Consider the following 26,598-nt stretch of genomic DNA (forward strand, 5'->3'; position numbering starts at 1 on the left):
ATCATACAAACAACAACAGCAATCCAACACAGGATCAAAACACCACAGGATCAAAACACCACAGGATAGGATCAAAACGCCACAGGATCATTATGCACGTGACGCAAAACCTTTTGTTGAGAGTCTTAAAAAATACAGAGATCCAGGAAAGCAACCGGATGCACACACAAATCGGGTACATATGCAATATAAGTGCAAACCAAACACAGGTTTAAAAATGCACAGAGCACTGGACTAACCACGGAATCCGAAATGGACGGAATTCTGCAATACAGGCTGGATGGAATCGAGTGTAAAAAGACATATAAAACTGAACTTTAAATCAAAATGTGTAAAAACAAGTTCAACTTCAAGTTGGGAAAAGCTTTAAAAAAAGCAAAACTCTCAAATGACTTGCATTTATAATACAAAAATACACACTTGTTAACACCCAAAAAAGTATTCTTACCTCGATGAAAATGTGAGAGGTAAGAATATTGAGATGGTTGATGATAAAGACTATGTTCTATTTTCTCTCTACATGTACTACGTGCCCCTCATCGACATCTCGTATTATGAAAGACTAACCTAACATCAGTGTGAAGCAAAACTATGAATATAACGGAAGCAAAAACGATCGGGAAACATTTGCAAAATTATAATCAGACATAATGAATGCTTTTTTTGTTGTAAAAAGGTGCTTGATTGAACCGTTGCTATGAACAATCTTTTCTGCCAATGAATAAAGTGCTTTAAAAAGTCAAATAATTTACTCAGCTCAAGCATCACTAAAAAGAAAAAGATAGCACACTGTTATTACACCCCCGGTATAGGGGTGTGTTTGGGTTTCGGTCGATGTGTTTGTGTGTTTGTGTGCGCATATAGATCTCAAGAATGAACGGACCGATCGTCACCAAACTTGGTGAACAGGTTCTATACATTCCTAAGACGGTCCTTACAAAAATTGGGACCAGTAAAACACACGGTTAGGGAGTTATAGGTGGATTAAGATTCTACAAGGACTTATAGAGGGACATATTCATGGTCAAAGGGAAATAACCTTCTCAGTTGGTGGCAGTGAGAATGGTAAGGACGGGGGTGTTTTTCCTACCTCGGAGGAATTTCTTGTTCTGTTAATGTTTATAACAATTCTATTACAAGGGTCTTTTTTACAAGCTTACAACTGTGCACGCTGAGAAACACAATTCTGTCCACAATCTTTGTCAATGACAACCATCTTTGCAATTTGATTAGTAAGCGCTGATATGGACGAGTGATTACGCAGACTATCACTGAATACTGGCTGCCACACGGTGAAGGAAAGTCGGATTGCAAAAGGGGAAAATACAACTGTACTATACAAAGCTTCGCTCGCTCTTTAAAGGCACAGTGCAGCTCACAGCCTTCGTTTTGCGATTTTGTTGCAAGTGAGTGCATTTACAGTTCAAAAATCCTCCTATGGTAGTAAAACAAACCCAAAACTACCCAACGACGACATCTGTGAAGCTCGACAGTTTCTTGTTCACGCGAGTGCATAAATTAACCTAGTTATTACGTGGTGTTTGGTCGCAGTTCGATTCAACTGAGTGATTCCGGCCTCCATTTTGTTTTACACAAACTCATGATGACGTCTGACATAGTTTGCTAGTGACTGTCTTTTTGTGCATGATGTGGTGATCTACCTAATCTAAATTTAGATCCAAAAATAGGCCAAGACCAGCCGGGCCCAAGTACGAAATTAATTCGTAAACAAATCGCAGTTCTTGACTCTTTGGGTGCAAGTCAATGAAACTTGGTAGTTCTTCTAACGGATAGCTGCCTGAGGTATGACTAAAAGCCCCAGGTGCTCCGTGCACCTGGATTTGACAAGTTCAGTACCTTTAAAGCTGAGGTCTATTAATGACTATCTGGGGCGTGCACATGTGTAGCTGAGAATCATGTACAAAATTGTGTAGAGTAAGTTTAGCCTTGAGTGACACGCTCTGGTGCGAGCGGTGTGTACATTGGTTGAGGGGCCACAGGCACTGTACAGAAATCGGTAAAAAATGTTGTGCAGTGGTGGCGGCCCCTCTTTTTTTTTTACTCGCCCACCCACCCCGATAGTCATAGATACACTACAGCTTTAACGGAACACTCCTTCTTGTGTAAGGGATCATGCTGACCACCATAGATCTGTCCTTCACACAGGATGAGAACATCCTTCAAACACACACGAAAAGGCAACAGGCAACTGTTAGTGAAGAGTGGGAATTTAGCGCAGAATTCATTTTGTAACAAATACATTTGTCAATTAACCTGCTAAATTAGTTATGTTTTTTTGTTTGAATTCCCAGTGTGTAAAGAATGCTGCCAGGCTGGTGATTTTTGGTATGTGTCAGCGAACAGGCGCAGTGGCGTGGTGGTAAGACGTCGGCCTCCTAATCGGGAGGTCGTGAGTTTGAATCCCGGTCGCTGCCGCCTGGTGGGTTAAGAGTGGAGATTTTTCCGATCTCCCGGGTCAACTTATGTGCAGACCTGCTAGTGATTTAATCCCCTTCGTGTGTACACGCAAGCACAAGACCAAGTGCGCACGGAAAAGATCCTGTAATCCATGTCAGATTTCGGTGGGTTATAGAAACACGAAAATACCCAGCATGCTTCCACCGAAAGCGGCGTATGGCTGCCTAAATGGCAGGGTAAAAACGGTAAAATTCCACTCGTGCAAAAACACGAGTGTACGTGGGAATTTCAGCCCACGAACGCAGAAGAAGAAGAAGAAGGTGAAGGTATGTGTCAGCTCTCATCATGTGTAACAGCCAGGACAGATCTGTGACGGTGCACATGGTTACCAACACCAGAAGGAATGAACCTTCACACAAGTCTAATCAAAACAAAGTTGACTGGCATCACAACGAAGACTATACTAGCCAACAAAAGTAATCAAGTTGAGTACAGGATCATGCTTATTCACAACTCAAATAACAGCATACATGTTCATCCCTCTGGATTCCTCATATACAAGCTAACACTTGATTCACACATCTTATGAAAAGTTAATTTTAGATGAACACAGCACATTAGTAAGGTATCCCCCTACAGCTCAACAAGACTACTCACAGACAGATGCAGTGTACCTGTAAATGATTTTGCTCAAGAGCACTACAATTCAAATAATTATGCTAATTTAAAATGCAAACATAAAACCTGTCGACACGGATATTAACAGTGATTGCATCTGCAAAGTTATATCAAAATAAAACCACCATACCAAAAGATAATCATAACAATAATACAAAAAAAACAAGAAGCTGTTTTTGTGAAGCAATAACTTGAATAAGAGCCAACACTAGCTTAAGTAGCTCGGCCAAAGTTTTGTGTTAACCCCAAAATACAGGATGGTTGATGTACCACACAAATACGGAATCTGTGACATCTACCTTCGAGTTACATTACAAAATCCATAAGGGGTGTGATTTTCTATTCTACTAACATTCACACAAACCCCAAACATATGTGAGCCTGCATGGGAAAACCAGACTAAATGGGAACATTTTGACTTTTGACTTTTTGAAATGATATGAAACTTCAGACTTTGACAAATACTTTACAAAAAACAGCAGTTTGTTTGTTCGTTCATGGGCTGAAACTCCCACGGCTTTTACATGTATGACCGTTTTTACCCCGCCATTTAGGCAGCCATACGCCGCTGTCGGAGGAAGCATGCTGGGTATTTTCGTGTTTCTATAACCCACCGAACTCTGACATGGATTACAGGATCTTTTTCGTGCGCACTTGGTCTTGTGCTTGCGTGTACACACGGGGGTGTTCGGACACCGAGGAGAGTCTGCACACAAAGTTGACTCTGAGAAATAAATCTCTTGCCGAACGTGGGGACGAACTCACGCTGACAGCGGCCAACTGGATACAAATCCAGCGCGCTACCGACTGAGCTACATCCCCGCCCAAAAAACAGCAGTAAATCTGAAGATTGATAAATCGAAAATTTTTATTAAATTTTGATTTAATATAATATACTTACCCAATTCTTATGAATGCATTGACTTTAGTCCCACATGCTAGATGTCGAAAAAACCTCTCAAATTACCTGCCCTTAGTAGGGTGGTAACCAAGCTAAAAGCGACGCCATAGCCGTTGCTATGGCCTGACCTTGCTCGGTTACCCATAACACCCTGCGCACCACGTGAGCGCCAGCATCCGTCATAATCATTCGAGACTATTAGTCAACCAAAACCCCCAAGGACATAATCCAGCGGGGACGGATGGGAGGGTATTAACTATAAGAATTGGGTAAGTATATTATATTAAATCAAAATTTAATAAAAATTTTCGATTTAATCACATATTCTTACTCCAATTCTTATGAATGCAGATTCCCCCTAAAGGTGGAGGGAACCTACTTATGTCCTTGCAAGAACCTGCCCTGCAGCAGCCAAAACCAGCAATGAACTGGAGCCAACTAGCCGCGTGCAGGGGATATCCCAAGGATAGAAACCGATGAACACATCATCTGATCTCCAGTAAGCCGTTTGCAAAGCTTCGCCTAGGCGACCAGAACGCAACACGGCAATAAATGTAGCAGAGCCCCTAGAGAGAGACAAATAAAAGATGTCTCTTTCGCTTCATTGTAAAGACATAAGAACCTGAGCTAACGCTCGTGGTTCCAAAAGACAGTAACGTCAAAAAATGGATTAAAAAAGTCTAACCAGACAGTTAGAAAATCCGAATCTCCCGGAGCGAGAATCCTCCTAAGAGGAGGGAATCAAACACCAGAGGATATTGACCAGGTTTCTGAAACCCAAAACCTGGCCAAAAACCGTGAACAAAACGGCACCAAAAGCCCTAAGGCTACATCCTCTGGCAAACCCCAAAAACGCATGCGCCTCACTGCCCTATAGGGCTGAGGCCCAGAGTAAGTAGAACAAAGTCCCGCGCGCTAACCAAGGGGGAGCCTCTAAACCTTATAAAACAAGATCCTTGATCATGCCCCCAAGAGGGCCATGAGCCACAGAAGAGAGGCCTATTTGTTTCAAAACAGCTGAGATAGCCGAGACGCCGGAACCTCAAAGAAGAGGCCCAGCTGCCCAAAGCCAAAAACTGAAACCGAGGTGAAAAACCACCTGGCTTGAGAGAGGGGCGCTAAGGAGTTGCACCCCCGCTCTAAATCCCCAATTGGCCAAAGAGGCCAACCAAGGAGCATACACAGATAAAGTGGAGGAAATATATGCTTCGTGCCCAAAGAACAGAGTAAGAACCCATGATTTAAAACACAAACAGCACGCCTCCAGACCCGTAAGCAGAAGGGCCAACCCCTGAGCAAGCCCTGAGAGGACCTGTTGAGCGAGTCGGCCCGATCGCAGAGCTGGCCGGGGAGAAATTCCCCTGAGAAAATGATTTAGTGTGAAAACCCAATCAGAATCCCTTATACTCTGTCTGCCAGGGAGTGAGCACTTGCTCACCCCAGCTAGTTCACATAAGAGGCAACAGACGAATTGCCCGAATGCAACAGGACATGCCTGTAAATAGCCAAAAAGGAAAGGCTAGTAGACTAAGAGCAAAAGATAAGCCCAAGGATTCACGTCTACATCACAGCCTCAAGACTGCAATCGCCATTGCAGGCCCCCTCTAGACGAAAACGCATCCAAAAAGCGGTCTAAGTCCAGGGGGAAACAAAGCTAGGGAAAAAAGTCCCCTGAGCGATCCAAAAGGATTCCAGCCACCTTCCGGCGTGGAGGAACCCACTCTGGAGGAGGACCCTCATGTCCCAGACCTGTGAGGCCGAACCCCCCAAAAAACTTGAGGAAAGACTAGAGAGCCAGCATAGCTATCGATACCGTCCGACCGAAGATCGGGTCTAAAGACCCCGCAGAGGCCTGCTCTCGTGCCAGTCTGGCAGTGAAAAGAGCTTAAAGCCTCCCTATTCTCTCTTGTGTGAAGAATAAACCTTCCAAGAGACAAGGTCGAACAGCATGCCCAGGTAAAAAACCTGGGAGAAGGACAGCTCGGAATTTCGCCTGGTTACTGAGAGCACCAGGCGAAAAGCCTGGTTCAACACCAAAAGGAAGTGCAGCTGACAAGCTGATTGACCTTGAAAAAGCTCAACCAGCCCCCGAGATAGTCCAGAGACCAACACCCCCAGAAACCGAGCCCCTTCCTGTGTGCAGAAACGCAGAAGGAAAGCTCATGTGAGAGCACCGAGGAAAATCTCAGCCAAAGCTTGAAAGCTCTAGCCCATGCCGACCCACCTCCCGCAGAGAGGGAGGCGACACTGAACCAAACACCCCTTTGTAACCGGGAGCGCATAAATGCGCTGCCAGAGGTCCACGAAGGAAGGGAAAGATTCCAGCTATTGAGTAGGTCTTAACAACCCCTGAAAAAGCCTGACCCTTGCTTCCTGCAACCAGCATGAAATCAAACCCCTTCTAAAGGAAGGAGAACACACCAAGCAAAAACAGTGTGGGCCTAAAACGTCACCGAGAAACTTCTCCGCTCAGTGACGACCCTAGCCCAAGCTGCCAGCAGCCTGGCTAAAGCCTTATCCAAGGCATCCTCCCAAAAGAGCGTGCAGGGAGGATAAGATTGCCTATAAGAAAGCACAGAAGAGAGTCTCAGCCAAAGCAGAAAACTCCAAACCATGCCATCCTAGCTCCTCCAGAGAGGAGAGGGAGGAGTAACATCATGAAAACTCCATGTTCCCTGTGGTCTGTAAGCGAAGCCAGAAACTAGCCCCTGGCAATAAAAAGTGCGGATCAGACCCTGAGCCTGAAAATTCCCTGCTATCTTCTTCCGCACTAAAAGTGAGGACGAAGCAGCCTGAAACCCCGAAGCCAGCAGTCCCCTGCGTAAAAAGCAGCGGGAAAGGTGTAGGCTGAAGACCACTATCCTAAGGCGCGGATCAAGCCAAAAAGTGTGGCATGTGGCAGGCAATCACCACAGACTCAGCAAATGAAACAAATTGCGAGAAAGCCTGTGAAAACCCAAAGGCATCCCGGAAGAGGAAGGAAGAGAGACACCCCCAACCTATCCGGGCCAAAGTAAACTGCAACAGCAGCCGCTCTATGTATGGGAAGCCTACAATCAGTAGGCAACCCTATACACTCCCCCTCCTTAAACAAGAAGTCCGAACCTAACCACCAGTTGTGTAAAACACAAAAGGAGGGGAGGCAGGGGAGGTCGCGCACTAAATCTCCTGCCGATAACACCGCCAAGAGTGTGGATGAAAAGCGTGATCAGTCTCTGACTGCCAACCCAAACCCGCCCACCTGAACAAGAGGTGGGGGGAAGAGGGGTTGATAACTGGCACAGATCTCTGCCAAGAAGAAGAGAGAGTGGAGAAGCAAGACAAAGCCGGGCCCGGCGCGTCTTACCCCACCCGCTGTGCGACAGAAGCATCCCAGTGCTAAGAACCAGACTACCTGGTATGACCACAACCCACCCCAAGTGGGGAGGGGGGCAGTCCAGCACAGCCGTAACCCCAAGAGGGGGTAAGGACTGAAACAGAGAAACGGCCGTAAACGGCCGATCCTCGCTCGTCCACCTGCCGAAGTCAAGTAGCCCTATCACTCACCCACCCCTAGGAGGGGGGGGGGGGGTGACCTATGCTGGCTACGGACAATAACCACCGGCCAGGCGATACTATAGCCGAGTCCCTGCAGATCATTGTGAACACAAAGAATGGGAGACTGGAGAGAAAGGGTACGTTCTGTCTCCGCCTGCCATGTAGACAGCCGGCACAGCCCGTGCAGAGAACAAAACGGAGCAAAGCTCATTGTTCCCTGACCACTGTGCGAGACACCCTGCCGAGAACAAAAGAGAGTCAAGCTCATTGTTCCGCGACCGCTACCCGCGACGAGCGCGGGCAGCCAACACAGCCACCTGTCCCAAATGGAGCAGAGAAGGAGTATGTAACGTAGCCTGGAAAGCCGTACATAGCACCCCCGCTGTGTAGAAAGGCCTCGATAGAGGCGGAGAACGATTGTCAGGCCAGGACCATAGAGGCCAGACTGTGAAGACAGTCTAACAGCGCCCACCCCGTCCAACCCAGAGGGAGGGAAAGGGTGGACCCGCGACAAGCGCGGGCAGCTAACACAGCCACCTGTCCCAAAAGGAGCAGAGAAGGAGTATGTAACGTAGCCTGGAAAGCCGTACATAGCACCCCCGCTGTGTAGAAAGGCCTGAGCCACTCCATGCCCCAGATGGGGAGGGGGGTGGCTCGTCACAGCAGTAAGAGCGACGGAGAGAGACGAACCGAGCAACGGCCGACCCCCCTCCGTCCACCTGCCGTAGTCCTATAGCCCATCGCCCGCCCACCCCGATAGGGGAGGCGGACGATTGTCGGGCCGGGACAATTGAGGCACAGACTGTGAAGACAGTCCAACAGCGTCCACCCCGTCCCACTCAGAGGGAGGGAAAGGGTGGAACGCTACTCCAGCCCCCACCCGATCCCGCCCGGTGGGCGGGAAAGAGTGAGCCACTGATACCCCCCCCACCCTGCCCCAAATGGAGCAGAGAAGGGGTATGTAACGTAGCCTGGAAAGCCGCCACCCGAACGCGCCCGGGGGGCGGGAAAGGGTGGGAAGCTGACACGGCCCCCTGCCCGCAAAGGGCAGGGTGGGACAAGCCCTGGCCGTGACTTACCGTGCCCCCCCACTCCCCCTTCCTCACGGTAAGGGGGCTGCATGACCGACCCAGCAGTGCTGTTTTTAAAGCAAGCCGAGCGGCCAACGCAGGCGGGGAGCTGGCCCCCTCTCCTAAAGGAGAGAGTGCTCGCGAACAACCCAGTCTACCAGTGGCAGAAAGGACTGAACCGAACTGGCCGAATGCACCAGGCGACGGTGCGACGCAGGAGCGCCCCCCCTATCCCCCCCCATAGGCGGGGGGCTGCGTAACACACTGTGAAGTACCGGCGGTAATCAGAGTGGTTAGACACAGGCAGGGAGCAGGCCCCCCCTCCTAAAAGGAAGGGGTGCTCGAGAACAGCCCAGAGCCACCAGAGGCAAAAAACGGGCTGAACCAAACAGGCCATTTGCACTTGACCACAGTGCGAAGCTGACGAACGGGAGGGCGGGAACCGCCGATCGCGCCTGAAACAGCTGAGGATAAAGACCAAAACATCGTTAAGTCCCCCCAAAAGGAGGACATTGACTGATTCCTCTTACGCAGAGAAAGGGGAAAGAATAGCCACACGGCCACCCCCCCCCCATCAGTCGCACCGACGACGATCCAACAAAAAGTCTATAAGAAGCCTAAAGGCTGATTAACCCCAACAGGGGAAGCGAGCTGTGAAAGAACTGAACCCGCCCTCGGAGGGATAGGAACATAAAAAGAAGTGCTGTTTGACGGATCTAAGACCCGCATAATAGGCAAATCAAAGTTCTTAGGCTACTCTTAGGTATAGTTTACTAAACCAGGCTAAGAGCTTTGCCACCTTCCAGTCTCGTGCCGAGTTTAGCTTTGTTGTCGGCCATTTTACGACCGGCGAAAAACAGTCACCCAGAACAAAAAACTTCTGCGTGCATGTTCAACACAAAGCTAACACCATTCAACCAAACATAAACAGGAAAGATCTCACCAAAAGGTAGACGGACAGGTAGACCCACAGGAAACCGGCTAGTCTCACGGACAAGCAGGCATGTGAAGGCCAAAAGTGAGAGCGAAATTTGGACACGTCCACCGTGTGTTGTCGAAAGTCGAGAATGATTATGACGGATGCTGGCGCTCACGTGGTGCGCAGGGTGTTATGGGTAACCGAGCAAGGTCAGGCCATAGCAACGGCTATGGCGTCGCTTTTAGCTTGGTTACCACCCTACTAAGGGCAGGTAATTTGAGAGGTTTTTTCGACATCTAGCATGTGGGACTAAAGTCAATGCATTCATAAGAATTGGAGTAAGAATATGTGATAAATTTATCCCTTCTGACCTATTTTCATTGTAGCCGAAAATAGCTTGCTGCATCTTTAGCCGGGTTTTCCCATGCAGGCTCACATATAAAGACCACACATAAAAAAGTGTTCTCCCAAGGAATCACAAACCACTCTAAATACTGTTAATACACCACATTTACGTCACACTATCTGTATTAACATAATTTAAATAATTATCAACAACACACTCTCATGATAATTTTCACTTCAAAGTAATCACACTCTCATTATGATTTATGTTTTAGAGAAATCTCCTAAAAAGTGAATGAAACAAGTGCACAATTTCAACAGAGAAGTTACAACATGTCAACATTCTCTTAAGTGGCAGACAAAATCTCATAACGCTTTTCCCCCCGCCAGTTTCAGTTGTCATTACAAGCAAACATGTAGCTATAGTGATACAACTTCACAATAATAACACAGCTTTGCAATCATCAAACGACAACAGTTTGTGTTGCACTTTTAAAAACAGTGATATACTTATCTGACATTTGCACATCAGTCATACCATCACTTTCAATTTATACTCACAACTCTAACCAATTAAAAGTCAAAGACAGACAAAACAGATGATAATCACATATGTGCATCAGACACACTCACATTCACACATCTGAAGGTCAATCAAGGTCACATAACATCCAATGTCAAGGTGATGCTGATGAAAAAGGTCAAACAAGGTCACAGAACATCCAATGTCAAGGTCATGCTGATGTAACAGGTCAACCAAGGTCAGGGAACATCCAGTGTCAAGGTCATGCAGGTGACAAATCACAATGACTGGTGTTTACTTGGTGCTGTAAGTTCATGCTGTCGCCATTCCCGACAGGCAACACCCCTCCCGCAGTCGACCTGGGCCACCGCTGCAAAGCGGTTGATTGCACACCATGTGTTTGATCACGACTGGGGCGGTGTTTGTGGGTTAGGTGGTGTTGGCGGTGGTGTGGGTTGAGCGGAGGAAGCGGCCTGAGTATGCGCCTTCATTCTCTGCGCCACACCGTAGACGTACTCCACTGTGGGGCGCTGTTCTGGGTCCGGGTTGATGCATATGCGCACAAGTTGCCGAAACTGTGACAGAAAAGTTTCACACATTGATGATACATTGCAGGAACCTTTTTAGGTTATCGTCGCAACGGAAACGAGAGAGCGCAACCCCAAGTTTAAGAATTTTGATTCCTAATTTGTTTACCATTTTTGTCCTTGGCTATGGTTTGCGCATATGTACTTGCACATTATCTACGCATATGTACATTATTTACAGGGTGAGGTAGTTAGACTTTTCTTTATCAGTATGCACTGACTTAAATTCAGGAACCTTTAAAATCGAACATCTGGCAATCATACTGCTTTGCACCACTGACGTATGGTTTAACTGGGTCTTAAAATAATGCCTACCTTTTTTAAGTATGTGTATGTGCTCTGGTAAAACAAGTAATAGTGCATTGGTACGTGAGTTTTGGGCAGGCTATAAAGCCGTAAATCTCCACTTCAAGCTGTATCATACGACAAATCAGAGAACTAGCTATCTTGGCAATTTCTCATTCATTTAACTTCCGACGTGCCTTTCATTTTCTTAGAAATACACATGCTTCTTACTTTACACGCATACAGGCAGAATTCAGACACTATTAAAGATAAAATAAACTGTTTTTGTTAAAGCAGAATTTCTAAAATCTTGAGATGCAGTGACACCATCACCTTGCACACATATTACACTACAGCTCCTTGCTTTTCTTAACACTCACACCCTATAGCTATTTCACACATCCAGACAGCACACTACAAAAATACAAAAACGTCATGGGTTAACTATATTTCAGATTAAAACCCTTTCTTACATCCTCTGAATAGCAGTCTGACGGCAGGGGCGGGTAGTCGCACTGTTCGATTTTCTTGCACAGTGAGTAAAGGTTCATCTTGTCACCATAGAACGGCGATTGCAATGCCGCCATCTGCAACAAATCAAATGTAAAAGTTAAAACTGTAAGCTCGTCTTGTTGATGAAAAGCAGGCTTTTGTATTTCAGTGTGGAAGATGAAAAAGGCATAACAGTGAGATCAAATTTTGATGAACTGCAGACTATTAGCTTGAAATACCAGCGACACCGACAGCTGCTCTGTAAAAATCTTGACAAGATTTTTGCGTGTGACCTGCCAACTGGCTGTGTTAGCCAATGCCAGTACAGTACTTTCAAAGACTCTCAAAATTGCATAGTGAGCTCTCTCTCTCTCTCTCTCTTAAAGTCCTCTTAAATTACAACTGTCCTTAGGTACAACTCAAATACAGCAAGTTAAAGAACACCGCATACTTGGTGTAACTGTTGATGAAGAAATGAAATGGCAAACACACATAAACAACCTCTGCAAAGTGTTATCAAGGAATTTGTATTTGTTGTCAAAACTCAAACATTATGCGAAGTCTGAAACATTAAAAATGTTCGTTCATGCTCATATAATGCCTCATATTAATTTTGCTTCGACATTGTGGGATGGCTGCAGCGATGTTCACTTATTAAAACTCAATTCTTTGTACCGTCGTGCTGCAAAACTTATCCTGTATGAATCGCACATGTCTACAGAAATGAAGTTAAACATCCTTAATTTCCTTCCCCTAAAAACCCACCTTGCATACAATAAGGCTGTCTTTATGTATAAAGTAGTTCATGGTGATGTGCCCAGTTATGTGCAATCCTATTTTACACATGTTACGAAGAGGTATGGGTCTCAAAATTTACTTCCTCCAATTCCTCGTATAGATCTTTATAAATCCAGCTTAGCTTTTTCAGGATCATCTCTGTGGAATTCTTTGCCAATAGAAATCAAACGATCCGCATCATTCAAGGCCTTTAAAAGGCAGTTGCACACACATTTGAGCACACTATAAACTGCCCCTATGTCTAGTTTCCATTGTGTACTCGGATAATGTATGCAATGCTCTTAAAGTGTTTTGTTTTTTATGTTTATACTCGACCATTATTTTGATGTTTTACTAGTTTAATACTTTGATTAGATACTGTTCCTTTTAGGTATGAAATGATAGCATGTGCTTGTGTGTAGATATGCGAGCGCACGCTCGCGCGCGCGAGCATGTGTGTGTGTATATGTGTGTGTGTGTGTGTGTGCATGTGTGTGTGTGTGCATGTGTGTGTGTGTGAGTTTATGTGTGCATGTGTGTGTGTATACGTGGGTGTGGATGTGTGTGTGTGTATGTGCGCAGTCTTTGCTTTCGTTTACAATTATTCTCTGTATATGTTCCAAGGACAGGTTGGAAGATGAATAGGCTAAGCCTAAAACCTTTATCCTTATGTAATAAAGTTCTGAGTTCTGAGTTCTGAGTTCTCTCTCTCTCTCTTTCTTTCCTTCTATTACATCCACACACACACACACACCCATCCCCCATAGTACTACATTCAGTATGTAGAAAGGTAAGACACTCTTCACAAATACACTTTGGAGGTTAACAGTACTGACAGCAATTTAAATTTCAGCATCTAACTGATCATCTGGGATGGGCATGCCTGTCTGTAAACATTGCTTACCTCGTACAGAAGGCAGCCTAGTGACCAGATATCAGACTTGAAGTTGTAGCCATTTTCATGTATCCTCTCTGGCGACATGTAGTAAGGTGTCCCGACTGCAAGAATAATAAAGTAGTAAAATGGACAATAAAACTGTTGCCTAAACTTACAGTGATATTCTGGCCTAGAGTCTCAGTACTAATACTGTGGAACCCCCCCCCTATCAAGACCTTTGTTTGTTTGTTTGTTTGTTTGTTTGTTTGTTTGTTTAACGCCCAGCCGACCACGAAGGGCCATATCAGGGCGGTGCTGCTTTGACATATAACGTGCGCCACACACAAGACAGAAGTCGCAGCACAGGCTTCATGTCTCACCCAGTCACATTATTCTGACACCGGACCAACCAGTCCTAGCACTAACCCCATAATGCCAGACGCCAGGCGGAGCAACCACTAAATTGCCAATTTTAAAGTCTTCGGTATGACCCGGCCGGGGTTCGAACCCACAACCTCCCGATCACGGGGCGGACGCCTTACCACTAGGCCAACCGTGCCGGTATATCAAGACCTTCCAAAGTCTGAAAAAATGAGGCCTTAAAAGAGACGGAGTCTTAAAATGGTGGTAAATATACAGAGGTTGTCAACAGAAAGTCTGAAACAGTAAGGACAAAAAGAGAGGGAGTCTTAAAATGGTGGTAAATATACAGAGGTTGTCAACACAAAGTCTGAAACAGTAAGGACAAAAAGAGAGGGAGTCTTAAAATGGTGGTAAATATACAGAGGTTGTCAACACAAAGTCTGAAACAGTAAGGACAAAAAGAGACAGAGTCTTAAAATGGTGGTAAATATACAGAGGTTGTCAACACAAAGTCTGAAACAGTAAGGACAAAAAGAGGGGTTCCTCTAGATTTTCTGTAAACAAAAGAAAGCACTTTCAAAATGACACTGTTTAATTAGGCTGGTACTTGTAACTATGCATGTCAATGCAGATGCACTCAAGTGCACATACAACTAAAGAAATACTCTTACATCCATAAATGTAATAAGTGGAATGTAATATAATGCAAGTCCTCTGTACCTAGAGAGTGAGCGGCTGTGGTTTTGGAGCTGAAGAATCTACCCAATCCCAGGTCGCCTAGCTTCACGATTCCCTGAGCTGTGATGAACACATTAGCAGGCTTGATGTCTGCAAAATAAATACACAGTTTAGTCCCAACATCAATAGTTAATTAGAAAATTAAAAAAAATCTGAACGATAATCGCAGGCACAAGCATACAGATATATGTACACAAGAAAACAACCAGACTTGGGTGAGCGTAGCTGACGCCAATTCTAAGAAACAACAAGAAATTCCTCCGAGGTAGGAAAAACACCCCCGTTGGTCAAAGGGAAATAACCATTCTCACTGCACCCATTCTCACTGCCACCAACTGAGAAGGTTATTTCCCTTTGACCATGAATATGTTTCTCTATAAGTCCTTGTAGAATCTTAATCCACCAATAAACTCCCTAACCGTGTGTTTGACTGGTCCCAATTTTTGTAAGGACCGTCTCAGGAATGTATAGAACCTGTTCACCAAGTTTGGTGACGATCGGTCCGTTCATTCTTGAGATCTATATGCGAACACAAACACACAAACACATCGACCGAAACCTATACACACCCCTATACCGGGGGTGTAAAGAGAGGGAGACAGATAGACTTATACAGTCAAACCTGTCTATAAAATCCAGCCAAGCAACCGGCCTCAATTGGTTGTCGTGGACAGGTGGTTGTTAAGGAATGGTCAATTATATAAAAGAAAAACTCGTCTGGGGTCTTTTGGAGTTGTCATTGTTCTTCTTCTTCTTCAGCGTTCCAGAACTGTCTGGTTACGTGTGAGCTCGTTTGCCCATTTGGGTTCCCCACACTATACCCTGAGAGCATAGTCAGCTTCACTCCGCTTTCGTTGAGTAGGCATGCTGGGTATTTTCGTGTTTTCATAACCCACCGAACTCTGACATGGATTACAGGATCTTTTCCGTGCGCACTTGGTCTTGTGCTTGCGTGTACACACGAAGGGGGTCAAGTCACTAGCAGGTCTGCACATAAGTTGACCTGGGAGATCGGAAAAATCTCCACTCTTAACCCACCAGGCGGCAGCGACCGGGATTCGAACTCACGACCTCCCGATTAAGAGGCCGACGTCTTACCACCACGCCACTGCGCCCGTCGGTTGTCGTTGTGAGCAGGTGGTCGCTTTTGAGAAGTGCTCGCAAGGGCAGCTAGGTTTGACTGTAGCATATTAACAAGAAAAATACCACAGAGACAGCGACAGCGACAGAGAAAAACAGGGACAGTTAAAGACTCACAGTCAAAACAAGGCATCATCAAACTTACCTCTGTGCATAATACGCTTTGAGTGCATGTGTTCCAAGGCGCTGCAAATCTGTACAAAATATTTCCATATGGTCCGCTCTGGTATCAACCGATACTGCTTCTTGAAATGCTGAAAGTATACACAGAACCTGGATTATATGTGGTGCGGAAGACATTGCAAACATTGGAAACAGCACATAAGAAAAATTACAAGTCATTGCTAAATGCTAGCTTCCTTCTTTTTCTGTATACACAAGCATGTGAACAGGCACGCACACTGGTGTGCACACAAGCGTACATACACACACAAACACACAATGTAAACCAAAAAGATTTAGAGTCATCCATTCATACTCAAGTAGTTACAGGAGCTGACAAAAATCTCTTCAGTTCTTGTCATGTGTGTATATATATAGCTTTACAGTTTTAGAACAGAAACCATCTAATATGCCTTCTACTTCTAGCAGAATATAAAGCAGAACACACACCCAGACAGACAGACAGACACTCACACAGACACACAGTGGAACCCCCGTTTTAAGACCCCAAGTTTAAGACTATCCTTTTGAAGACCTTGTTTTTCCAGTTTTTTCTTCACATAATTATTATATAACCTCTGTAAATTTACCCCAAATGTAAGAGTCTTTCCTTTTAAGACCTTATTTTCTCAGATTTATGAGGTCTTAAAAGGGTGTTCCACTGTTCATGGAGAAAACCATAGATTGAACAAGTGATCTGTACCCTAATCATGCGCTGCAAGTCACCGGCATCAGCCAGCTCCAGGACAATGTTGAGCTCGTTGTTCTCTATGAAGGAAGCTAGGTACTTGATCACGTTGGGATGGTTTAGTTGCTGCAACAGAACAAGAGCAATATGGAATTTTTTTTATTAAAAAAAAACAACAACCAAGAAAAAACAGTAAAGGATAAAAACAACAACAGACGGGCGCTGTGACGGGGTGGTAAGACGTCGGCCTCTTAATCGGAAGGTCGAGGGTTCGAATCCCGGTCGCGGCCGCCTGGTGGGTTAAGTGTGGAGATTTTTCCGATCTCCCAGGTCAACTTATGTGCAGACCTGCTAGTGGCTTATCCCCTTTCGTGTGTACACGCAAGCACAAGACCAAGTGCGCACGGAAAAGATCCTGTAATCCATGTCAGAGTTCGGTGGGTTATAGAAACACGAAAATATCCAGCATGCTTCCTCCGAAAGCGGCGTATGGCTGCCTTAATGGCGGGGTAAAAACGGTCATACACGTAAAATTCCACTCGTGCAAAAAACACGAGTGTACGTGGGAGTTTCAGCCCACGAACGCAGAAGAAGAAGAAGAAAACAACAACAAAACACAACAACAAAAAACAGCAAGAACCCAAACAAACATCCAAAAGTAAATACATTGTACCAAGTGAAATCAACTGATCAGAAAAACACCAAATGCTCAAAGTCAAACATAAATTTCCCCCCCCCCCCTCCCCCCCCCCAAAAAAAAACCCCCAATAACAAACAAACAACATCAACAACAATGAAAAGAAAACCTGACCTAAGGAGTATACCTAACCATAGGCAGATGGGGCCAAGCTAGCTTACTAGCAGATCAATAGCCAGGCATTACCACTAGAACTGCTGACTACGTCACAGCCTTGAACTCAGCCTATCCCATTCTCACATTAATCATTTATTTACAACAAACTTTTCCTTGATCAGCATCCTAAGGAAACCAGCACACCAAAGACTCTAACTCCTCATGCAACCAGAACTCTATGGAATAACTGGAACAGTTTAAAGTTCTTTGAGTAAAAGAACTGAGAATTTCTTCTTTTATTATTATTATTCTCTTTATTTATATAGCGCCTTATCCGAAGTTCAAAGCGCTTTATGCCGTGTGAGATGGAATTTTTTACACAATATATCACGCATTCACATCGACCAGCAAACCTCAAGCCTGTTAGGCGAATGTTCACCTTTCGCGGCCTTTATTCCCAGTCACACGGGTATTTGATGGACATTTTTATCTATGCCTATACAATTTTGCCAGGAAAGACCCTTTTGTCAATCGTGGGATCTTTAACGTGCACACCCCAATATAGTGTACACGAAGGGACCTCGGTTTTTCGTCTCATCCGAAAGACTAGCACTTGAACCCACCATCTAGGTTAGGAAAGGGGGGAGAAAATAGCGGCCCGAGCCAGGGTCGAACACGCAACCTCTTGATTCCGAGCTCAAGTGCGTTACCACTCGGACACCCAGTCCTATAAGCTTTATAGTTAACCTCTGCACTGCCAGAACATTTTGTCCACAAAGCATTACCTGTATTTACCTGTATTGACAACTTACAGTATGCCTTTGATGTATAAATGAATATGCAGCACACACATTGTTTTTTTCTTTCTTCGTTGTTTATTTAACGATTTGTTGACCATTAAAGCAAGCTACATGCAGCGAAAGGGTTAATTGGCATGATCCTTTGCATGGGTATCCTTCCTTGTCCCGCAAAGAACAACACAAACATATCATTGTCCAGGAATAGACTTTCATTTTAACACACAGTTTGACATCAGTACCACAAGCGTATAATAGCCTACTAGATCTTATCTGAAAGAGAATCAACTCGCATATATCTGCATCAAAACAAGGATTTAGTTCATGCTGGATCCTTGCGACATGTACTGCAAACACAATTATGAGATAAAACACTGAACAAAGGATATCACTGGACCTATAATGCCTATAACTGATAATCAATTCTGTCTATACTATAGCACTTAATGACCCCTACAATCCTTTCCCTGAGACAAGCAAAGATATATATATATATCCCTGCAGTCTGCCAAGAAAAAAAAAACTACCATTAAGTTATTAACTCAGGGATGACTGCTAATAATTCATGTTTAAAAACAGGAAAATCTATCTGTATGGGTAGTAGGGAGATTCTCAATCACAGAATTAAAAAAACAAGAAGGGTAAAGCCCATACGACTCACATGCTTGACCTTGACCTTTACATGACCTTCAGGGTCAAGGTCAAATAACTAAACCTAGCAATGACATCATACACTAAGAACTGCTTTACACATGTTTCCTACCAAAATACATGTGACCTTGACCCAAGGTCAAGGTCATCCAAGGTCATGCAACACAAAGCTGTTAATTCAAGACATAGGAAGTACAATGGTGCTTATTGGCTCTTTCTACCATGAGATATGGTCACTTTTAGTGGTTCACTACCTTATTTTGGTCACATTTCATAAGGGTCAAAGTGACCTTGACCTTGATCATATGTGACCAAATGTGTCTCATGATGAAAGCATAACATGTGCCCCACATAATTTTTAAGTTTGAAACAGTTATCTTCCATAGTTCAGGGTCAAGGTCACTTCAAAATATGTATACAATCCAACTTTGAAGAGCTCCTGTGACCTTGACCTTGAAGCAAGGTAAACCAAACTGGTATCAAAAGATGGGACTTACTTTGCCCTATATATCATATATAGGTGAGGTATTCAATCTCAAAAACTTCAGAGAAAATGTGAAAAATGTGAAAAATAGCTGTTTTTTAGACAACATTTAAGGCTCCTGCGACCTTGACCTTGAAGCAAGGTCAAGATGCTATGTATGTTTTTTGGGGCCTTGTCATCATACACCATCTTGCCAAATTTGGTACTGATAGACTGAATAGTGTCCAAGAAATATCCAACGTTAAAGTTTTCCGGATGGCCGGCCAGACGTCCGGACGGCCGGCCGGATGACTCGGGTGAGTACATAGACTCACTTTTGCTTCGCATGTGAGTCAAAAACTGTTCCGTTTTCTTCATATTCATCAGTCGACCAGTAGCAGTCATTTATGGTCTATTAGTTTGAGACTGAGAACAAGTGGAGACATATATCATGTGCTAATAGAGAGAGGGAGGGAGGGGGGGATGACAAGAGAAAGAGAGAGGGGGGAAGGGAGAGTGAGATGGGTTGTACATGTCAGTTGTAACACTAAAAATTGACAAAAAGAACTCTAAAATAAGAGGACATTTTGGGCAAGTTCAAACTTACCTTCAGTAAATCAATCTCTTTGATACAGTCTTGCCTGGCTTTGGCATCCATCATCTCAAAGATCTGCAAGCGTAATAACATATGTTGTGCCTGTACTAGTGATGTACCTATTAATCTCATACGTGACAGCATATGGTGAACTGTATGTACCCTTTCGGGGCATAAGGCCCACTTTTTTCCTCGAGTTTGACCCCTGCGCCTTGTATAAGAAGGGCCTAATCCGTGTGAAAAAAATCAAAGAGACCGCCTGAGTACCAGTCAAACAACTTTTGATAATGCATGTTTCAGCTACTAGGTACTACCCTGGCCAAGTTTCCTCTCAAGACATCAAAGAGACCGCCCCATAGGTTAAACTCGGTCACTGACCCCGGTGCAGGAAGTGTTTCCTCTCTCAGATCTATGCCAGGGGAACCACCTCTCATAGCAAAAACTGGGTCATTGACCCCTGGGAAGAAGGTCAGTGTCTAAACAAGGCAACCCAGCTATCACAATGGACCTGCCTTTGATCTCGCCGCACATTTCCACTCTGTATTCTTCCTTTGATGTGCGGCTTATTTTCATTCTTCGACCGTTTGTTACCGGTATACTTTTTTAATTTTGGTGCGCCCTATCGGCCCCCTGCGCCCAATGGGTGACTGGATTACAATTTTGTTTAAAAAGAAGGGGGTGCGCCTTATGCGCTGTAGCGCCTTGTAACCCGGAAAATACGGTAAACCAAATCATGAAATAAAGTTAATGTTCAATGCTATTTGTTAGAGAACATATGCAGTCTGCAGTCTTTTCTCAAAAAGCAAATTACACATTAAGTTTACATGAATATCTGCCCATGCAAATAATTTCCCAAAGCTCAGAATGTTAAGGACACATAACAGGATGCAGATCAAATCTAAGAATGTTCAATGTCTTGTAGTTATTAATATTTACCAAGCTAAAATTTAAGGAAATAACACAGTAAAAATATACATAAGATTTTACTTAACCCGTGCCCATTATCTCATTAAAGGCATATGTACGCGCTCCCGTGTTTACAAAGTGTAGTTTGCCCATAATCGATGTCAAACGCACCATAAGACCATATAATGACGATATGTCACCATGCGCGGACCATAATACATGCATTACAGCTTGTTCTAGCCTCTGAAAAAGTGAGGATGTCAACAAAGCCGCGGTGTTAGCTCCCTTGCATCAACGTTACATGTGTTGCCAAATCTATAAATAGGACGATCCAGATCAAAATGAAAATTAACATATCTCAACATTGAAGGGGTCCTAGACCACAATATTTTGCAGGGAACTTAATTTAGCATGTCTCCAGCTGTTGGTAAAGCAATTAGCGTGTATAGTCATCGAGTACATATGCCTTTAACCTTTCTTCACTGTCATATCGTTGTCGTCACGCAATTTTGACGAGTCTATTTTTGACGATTTTGACTTTTTTTGCGCTTTGGACGAAGCAACTCATTCTCCGTTACCTGGTGCTTTTAAAATCTAAATGCGATACCCGGAAGTGGTGAAATCCACCTGTGAAGAAATGGCGTAACTGTTTGATGTGCAGAAAATGGCGTTTAAGTCCCAGAGAGAAAACGGCGTAACTCTACCAGAGAGTATGTACTTCACAGTCTCCGACTCTACTGATCAGAGAAATTGGCCACAAATTGATGAAACAGTTTGAACACTTTTCTCTCTCTCATGAAGAGTTGTAGAAATTGACTTATGCCACAATTACGTGCCGACAATAATATATATATATATGCTATCACATACACATTTTTTGGTCAAATTTCTTCAAAGAAAAAACACCCTCCAGAAGTAATTATTAAATCACTTGACAGTTGCAACTGTCAGTATCACCATGCAGTTACCTGAACTTTTTTGAGTGCCACAGTACTGTTGTTGTGTCGACATCGTGCCCTATATACTTCAGAAAACTGTCCTTTGCCGATTTTCTTGTCAATGACGAAGTTGTTCAGATTGCTGTAAATGTTGTCGTCTGATGCCCCTGCGCCTTGATCAAAGTCCATTTCTTCATCTTGTGTAGCCATCCTGTTTTTACAAAAAGGGATATAATTATATATCATACTGACATATATATGCACAGCCTTGCGGTGACTATGACATTACAAGTAATTTTCTACGACTGATTTGTTAAAGTCACAGACACAAACTTGAATCTCAAAACACACAGCTCTAAAAGTCCAACAAATGGTGTACTCGCCTGTGGCTAGTAATTCCGAAAATTTACTATCCAGAGACTGAGAGAGCAAACTTTTACTAAGCCAAACCAACACTTTGTTTCAGCAACTTTACTCGCATCTGGCGAGTAGATGAACATTTCTACTCGCAGGTTACATGTTTCTACTCGGTCACCATGGCGAGTAAAATACTCGCCACTTTCAGGCCTAATACACTGTCATTTCCTCGCGAGACATACATGTACATGTACACAAAATACATAGCTTTTATGTGACACAGTGCATTGCGTTTTGACATCTTCTCTTTGACATCTTCTCAAACATTCTTTTGCTTTTGACATCAGGTTTCTGTTTAGGCCTAAAAAAAAAATAGGTGTGGTTACGGTAACCCGACCTACCCTATTTTTAGGGGCCGACCCTATAACTTTTTATCACATTTGTAAAAAAAAATAAAAAAAACCACACAAGAAAACCAGTGCAGAAAACGCAATGAAAGCGAAAGCGCCCGAGTCGCACACTTATTTCCCTGTCAAGTAAGTTTAATTTGTACACATTAGAAAAAAAAGTAAAAATAAAAAAAAAGTGATTGCCTACCTTCCTACCCTATTTTTTTTGGCTATGTTACCGTAACCACACCTATTTTTTTTGGCTATGTTACCGTAACCACACCTATTTTTTTTGGCTATGTTACTGTAACCACACCTATTTGTTTTGGCTATGTTACCGTAACCACACCTATTTTTTTGGCTATGTTACCGTAACCACACCTATTATTTTTTTTGGGCTATGTTACCGTAACCACACCTATTATTTTTTGGCTATGTTACCGTAACCACACCTATTATTTTTTTTGGCTATGTTACCGTAACCACACCTATTATGTTTTGGCTAGGTTACCGTAACCACACCTATTATTTTTTGGCTATGTTACCGTAACCACACCTATTATTTTTTTGGGCTATGTTACCGTAACCACACCTATTTTTTGACTATGTTACCGTAACCACACCTATTATTTTTTTGGCTATGTTACCGTAACCACACCTATTATTTTTTTGACTATGTTACCGTAACCACACCTATTTTTTGACTATGTTACCGTAACCACACCTATTATTTTTTGGCTATGTTACCGTAACCACACCTATTATTTTTTTGACTATGTTACCGTAACCACACCTATTTTTTTTGACTATGTTACCGTAACCACACCTATTATATTTGTTTGGCTATGTTACCGTAACCACACCTATTATTTTTTGGCCCTATGTTACCGTATAAACCACACCTATTTTTTGGGGGGGCCTTAGAAGAGAGGGTCAAGAAGACACATCTTGGTTTGCTTTTTAAATCACTGTTCATTTCGTTGAACACATTCTTCAGAATCACGTTTACCTCCCAGTCCTAGTCAAAATAATCTCCAAATAATAAAAAATAATGAGTGATGCAAAAGTAAGTAACATGATGTCACTCCCTTAACCTTCCCTTGAAAAGTGAGGACTTGAAGTTAGGGCAAAGAAAGAGTTCTAAATCTTTTTAAATGACACGACAGCATTTTGTTCACTCTGAAGAATTAGGCTGATCATCATTGGTTCAGACCTAATTTCCGATAGTTTTAGTAACAAAAGAGAGAGAGAGAGAGAGAGAGAGAGAGAGAGAGAGAGAGAGAGAGAGAGAGAGAGAGAGAGAGAGAGAGAGAGAGCAGTCAAGGCTGCCTTTTTTTAAAGACAGGAAAACAAATTCTGAAACATTCTTGAAGATGTTGGTTTGTTTGGATGTTTGCCCAATAGACCTTTTTCATATAACCTTTGCCCCCAGCGTTTCGACCAATCAGATTTTAGGGCACGGCAGCCTCTCTCTGATAACCGGAACTAGGGGGCAATAGGTGCCTGGCCTGAAATACCTCTTTCACTTTCGATGCTCGAAGATTACTTTGCCAGAGGATTACTTTGAGAAATTCTGCAAGAAAACGGATTATCTTGTTCAAAATCATGAACAAAAAGTCAAGGACATGCACGAAGGTATGGTTTGAAACGGCTATTGGTGGTATATGGACGAAAGACTTGACGAACTTCCCCTGCATAAGCGAGGGTGCGTATCGCTAGCGCTACATGTCATGTCATTTGTGCTGAGTGTCATTTGTCCTACGTGTCATTTGTGCTACGTGCCGCTATCGCTACGTTGATTAGTGCTACAAATAATTTGTCGATGAGTCGCTATCATTCGTTCATTATCACTACGTGTCGACAGCACTACATCTTTTAGCGCGACGTGTCATTATCGCTACGTGTCAATACCACTACTTACTGACGACTCTCTCTTTCTCATTTTTTCAGTCTCTCGCTCTCACTCGTGGTTTGTGTGTGTATATGTATGTCTGTGTGTGCGTGTGTCTGTCTGTTTCAGTGTGTGTGTGTGTGTGCCTGTGTGTGTGTGTGTGTGTGTGTGACTCTCTCTATCTCTCTCTATCTCTCTTGCTCACTCGCTCGCTCACTCACTCTGTCTCTCTCTCTGCCTCTCTCTCTTTCTCTCTCTCTGTGGCCTTAATAATAAACCATTCCGAGTTCTGAGTTCTCTCTCTGCCTCTCTCTCTCTCTCTCTCTTCTCTCTCTCTCTCTTTAGGAATATTTTGTTGTTCCTTTCAATTTGCCAGAGATTTGTAATTTTCGGAAGAAAGTCTCTGCATGATTTTCAGTTGTTTCTTTCGGATTTTGATCTTTTTACAAAAAAGGGCTTTGTTTTTGACTAATTGTAAGACAGTGTTATGGCATATATTTGTAAATGGAAATATTGACACAAGGTATAACCGAGGATATTGAAACCTTTTCTTCTCTCCCAAATTCGTTTATGAAATGAGAGGGGGGGAGAGAGAGGGGGGGATTGACAGACAGAAAAAGCGCGAGAAAGCCGAAGAGAGAGACAGTTAAAAGGGATGGAGGGTGCTTTTTATTTTATGGTTGGTTGGTTTTAGTTCTTAAAGCACTGTTTTTGACAATAGTTTTCATTCGGTAAAAGCCAAATTCAATTACCGCTCTCTCTCTCTCTCTCTCTCTCTCTCTTCATTACACACACACACACCGCACACACACACACACACGTACACACGGTATCGTACACACAAACTCACACACAGAAAAACATCCGTGTATGTATATACGGTATCATGCGAGAGAGAGAGAGAGAGAGGTAGAGAGTGGGGAGGGGGAAATCCAAGATTAAGGGTGGGTACGAAGTCAACGTAGTTGGCATCGCTGATAGCCGTGCCATTGCCAGACACGAAGTGACTCGAGCAGACTTTTCAATGGCACGACAAACCCCTGTCGTCGGATTGCTAGCACCCATCGCGTCCTTCGCTGTTACGCCTTCGCACTTGCACCCATCGGAAAGCCATACAATGACAAATTCTGTCCACCGTATTTCTCTTTCTTCATTCCACTGTTGCACTTGCAGTTGCAAACACAACAGTTTGCCTCGTCGTCTCCGCACTTGACTTTGCACCAAGCCTCGTTGTCGATTTTTCCTTTTGCCCCCTAGTTCCGGTAGATCTGACAATAAACTTCACAGCGCATGCGCCAAAATTTAAGTGAAAAAGGTCTATTGCCAAAGCACTATAATCCTGGCAGAATTAATTAACAATTTCAGGATGAAATTATTTCAGAATGAACTCAATTAGTAGGCAGATAAAAAGAAAAGAGTGCAACCAGATATGCTTTGATGGGGAAGCGTGGACTTACTCAAAACCGGCATAAAAAAAATATATTTTGGTAATCGCCGGTTACAAGTGCGCCGTACAGACAAACATGGGCTACACGTCGACTTTCGTGACTAGCTAACACGTTTTTAACCTGTCTAAATAAACATTATCACATATCGGGGGACAGGTCACTGAAAGAACTGGTCAGATGTGACACCTAGTGCACCAAAACAGCTATGAACATTGCAACTGGTCAGTTTTCTTTTCTCAACATCAAATAACAAACCCTCACAGCTCCATTTCTCCCGAACTACCACTGAACCAGCCATGTTTGTTGACATTGCCTACCCTCGTAAAAGACGGACAGAAAAACCCACTGTTCCCCCCACAGACACAAAAATGTGCACATTTACACCAAATTAGTGCTGGAGACCAGTTCAATATTCCCAAAGCCTCACCTTATGTGGTGGACGGAATAAAAAGCGGCAGATTTCAAGAGTACGATCGAGCGATGCCAACCCAGCAAGAATTTAGAGGAAGTGCGCGACTGCGCATGCGTACTTTTTTGTCAATAACCTGCGGCCACTGTGGGGGGAAGATAATGGTAAAATGTTTGTTTCCGTTTGCACCGACGAGTTATAAAATTGTGGGAATCGCGGAAGGGATTTCTTTCTTTAAAATTCTAAACGGTTGTCTCAGCGTTCCACAATGTTCTTTATGTTTAGGCCATAAAAAAAAAGTGTGGTCAGTTACGGCACTCGGATAGACTAGAATCATAGGTCCGCCCTGGTGACGGTAACCCGACCTACCCTATTTTTAGGGGCCGACCCTATAACTTTTTATTACATTTGTCAAAACAAAACAAAAAATAAAAACAAGAAAACGAGTGCAGAAAACGCAA

The 26,598-nt window shown here is 43.7% G+C and overlaps 1 protein-coding gene and 1 long non-coding RNA gene across 2 annotated transcripts in view; one reads left to right on the forward strand and one right to left on the reverse strand.

Moving 5' to 3' along the window:
* Nucleotides 1-26,598, forward strand: part of LOC138948550 (uncharacterized) — a 338,312-nt gene that overhangs the window by 98,131 nt on the left and 213,583 nt on the right. The gene's annotated exons all lie outside the window — the stretch shown is intronic.
* On the reverse strand, nt 8,596-26,417 carry LOC138948516 (serine/threonine-protein kinase Nek7-like). Its single transcript, XM_070320068.1, has 9 exons — nt 26,156-26,417; nt 21,674-21,854; nt 19,812-19,874; nt 16,516-16,626; nt 15,796-15,904; nt 14,493-14,600; nt 13,437-13,531; nt 11,737-11,850; nt 8,596-10,966 (listed from the first exon to the last, which is right to left on the reverse strand). The coding sequence occupies exons 2-9, from the start codon at nt 21,851-21,853 to the stop codon at nt 10,796-10,798; spliced, it is 951 nt and encodes a 316-aa protein (XP_070176169.1). The 5' UTR covers nt 21,854; nt 26,156-26,417; the 3' UTR covers nt 8,596-10,795.

Source organism: Littorina saxatilis, linkage group LG15 (assembly GCF_037325665.1).
Source record: "Littorina saxatilis isolate snail1 linkage group LG15, US_GU_Lsax_2.0, whole genome shotgun sequence".
Classification (NCBI taxonomy): Eukaryota; Metazoa; Mollusca; class Gastropoda; order Littorinimorpha; family Littorinidae; genus Littorina; species Littorina saxatilis.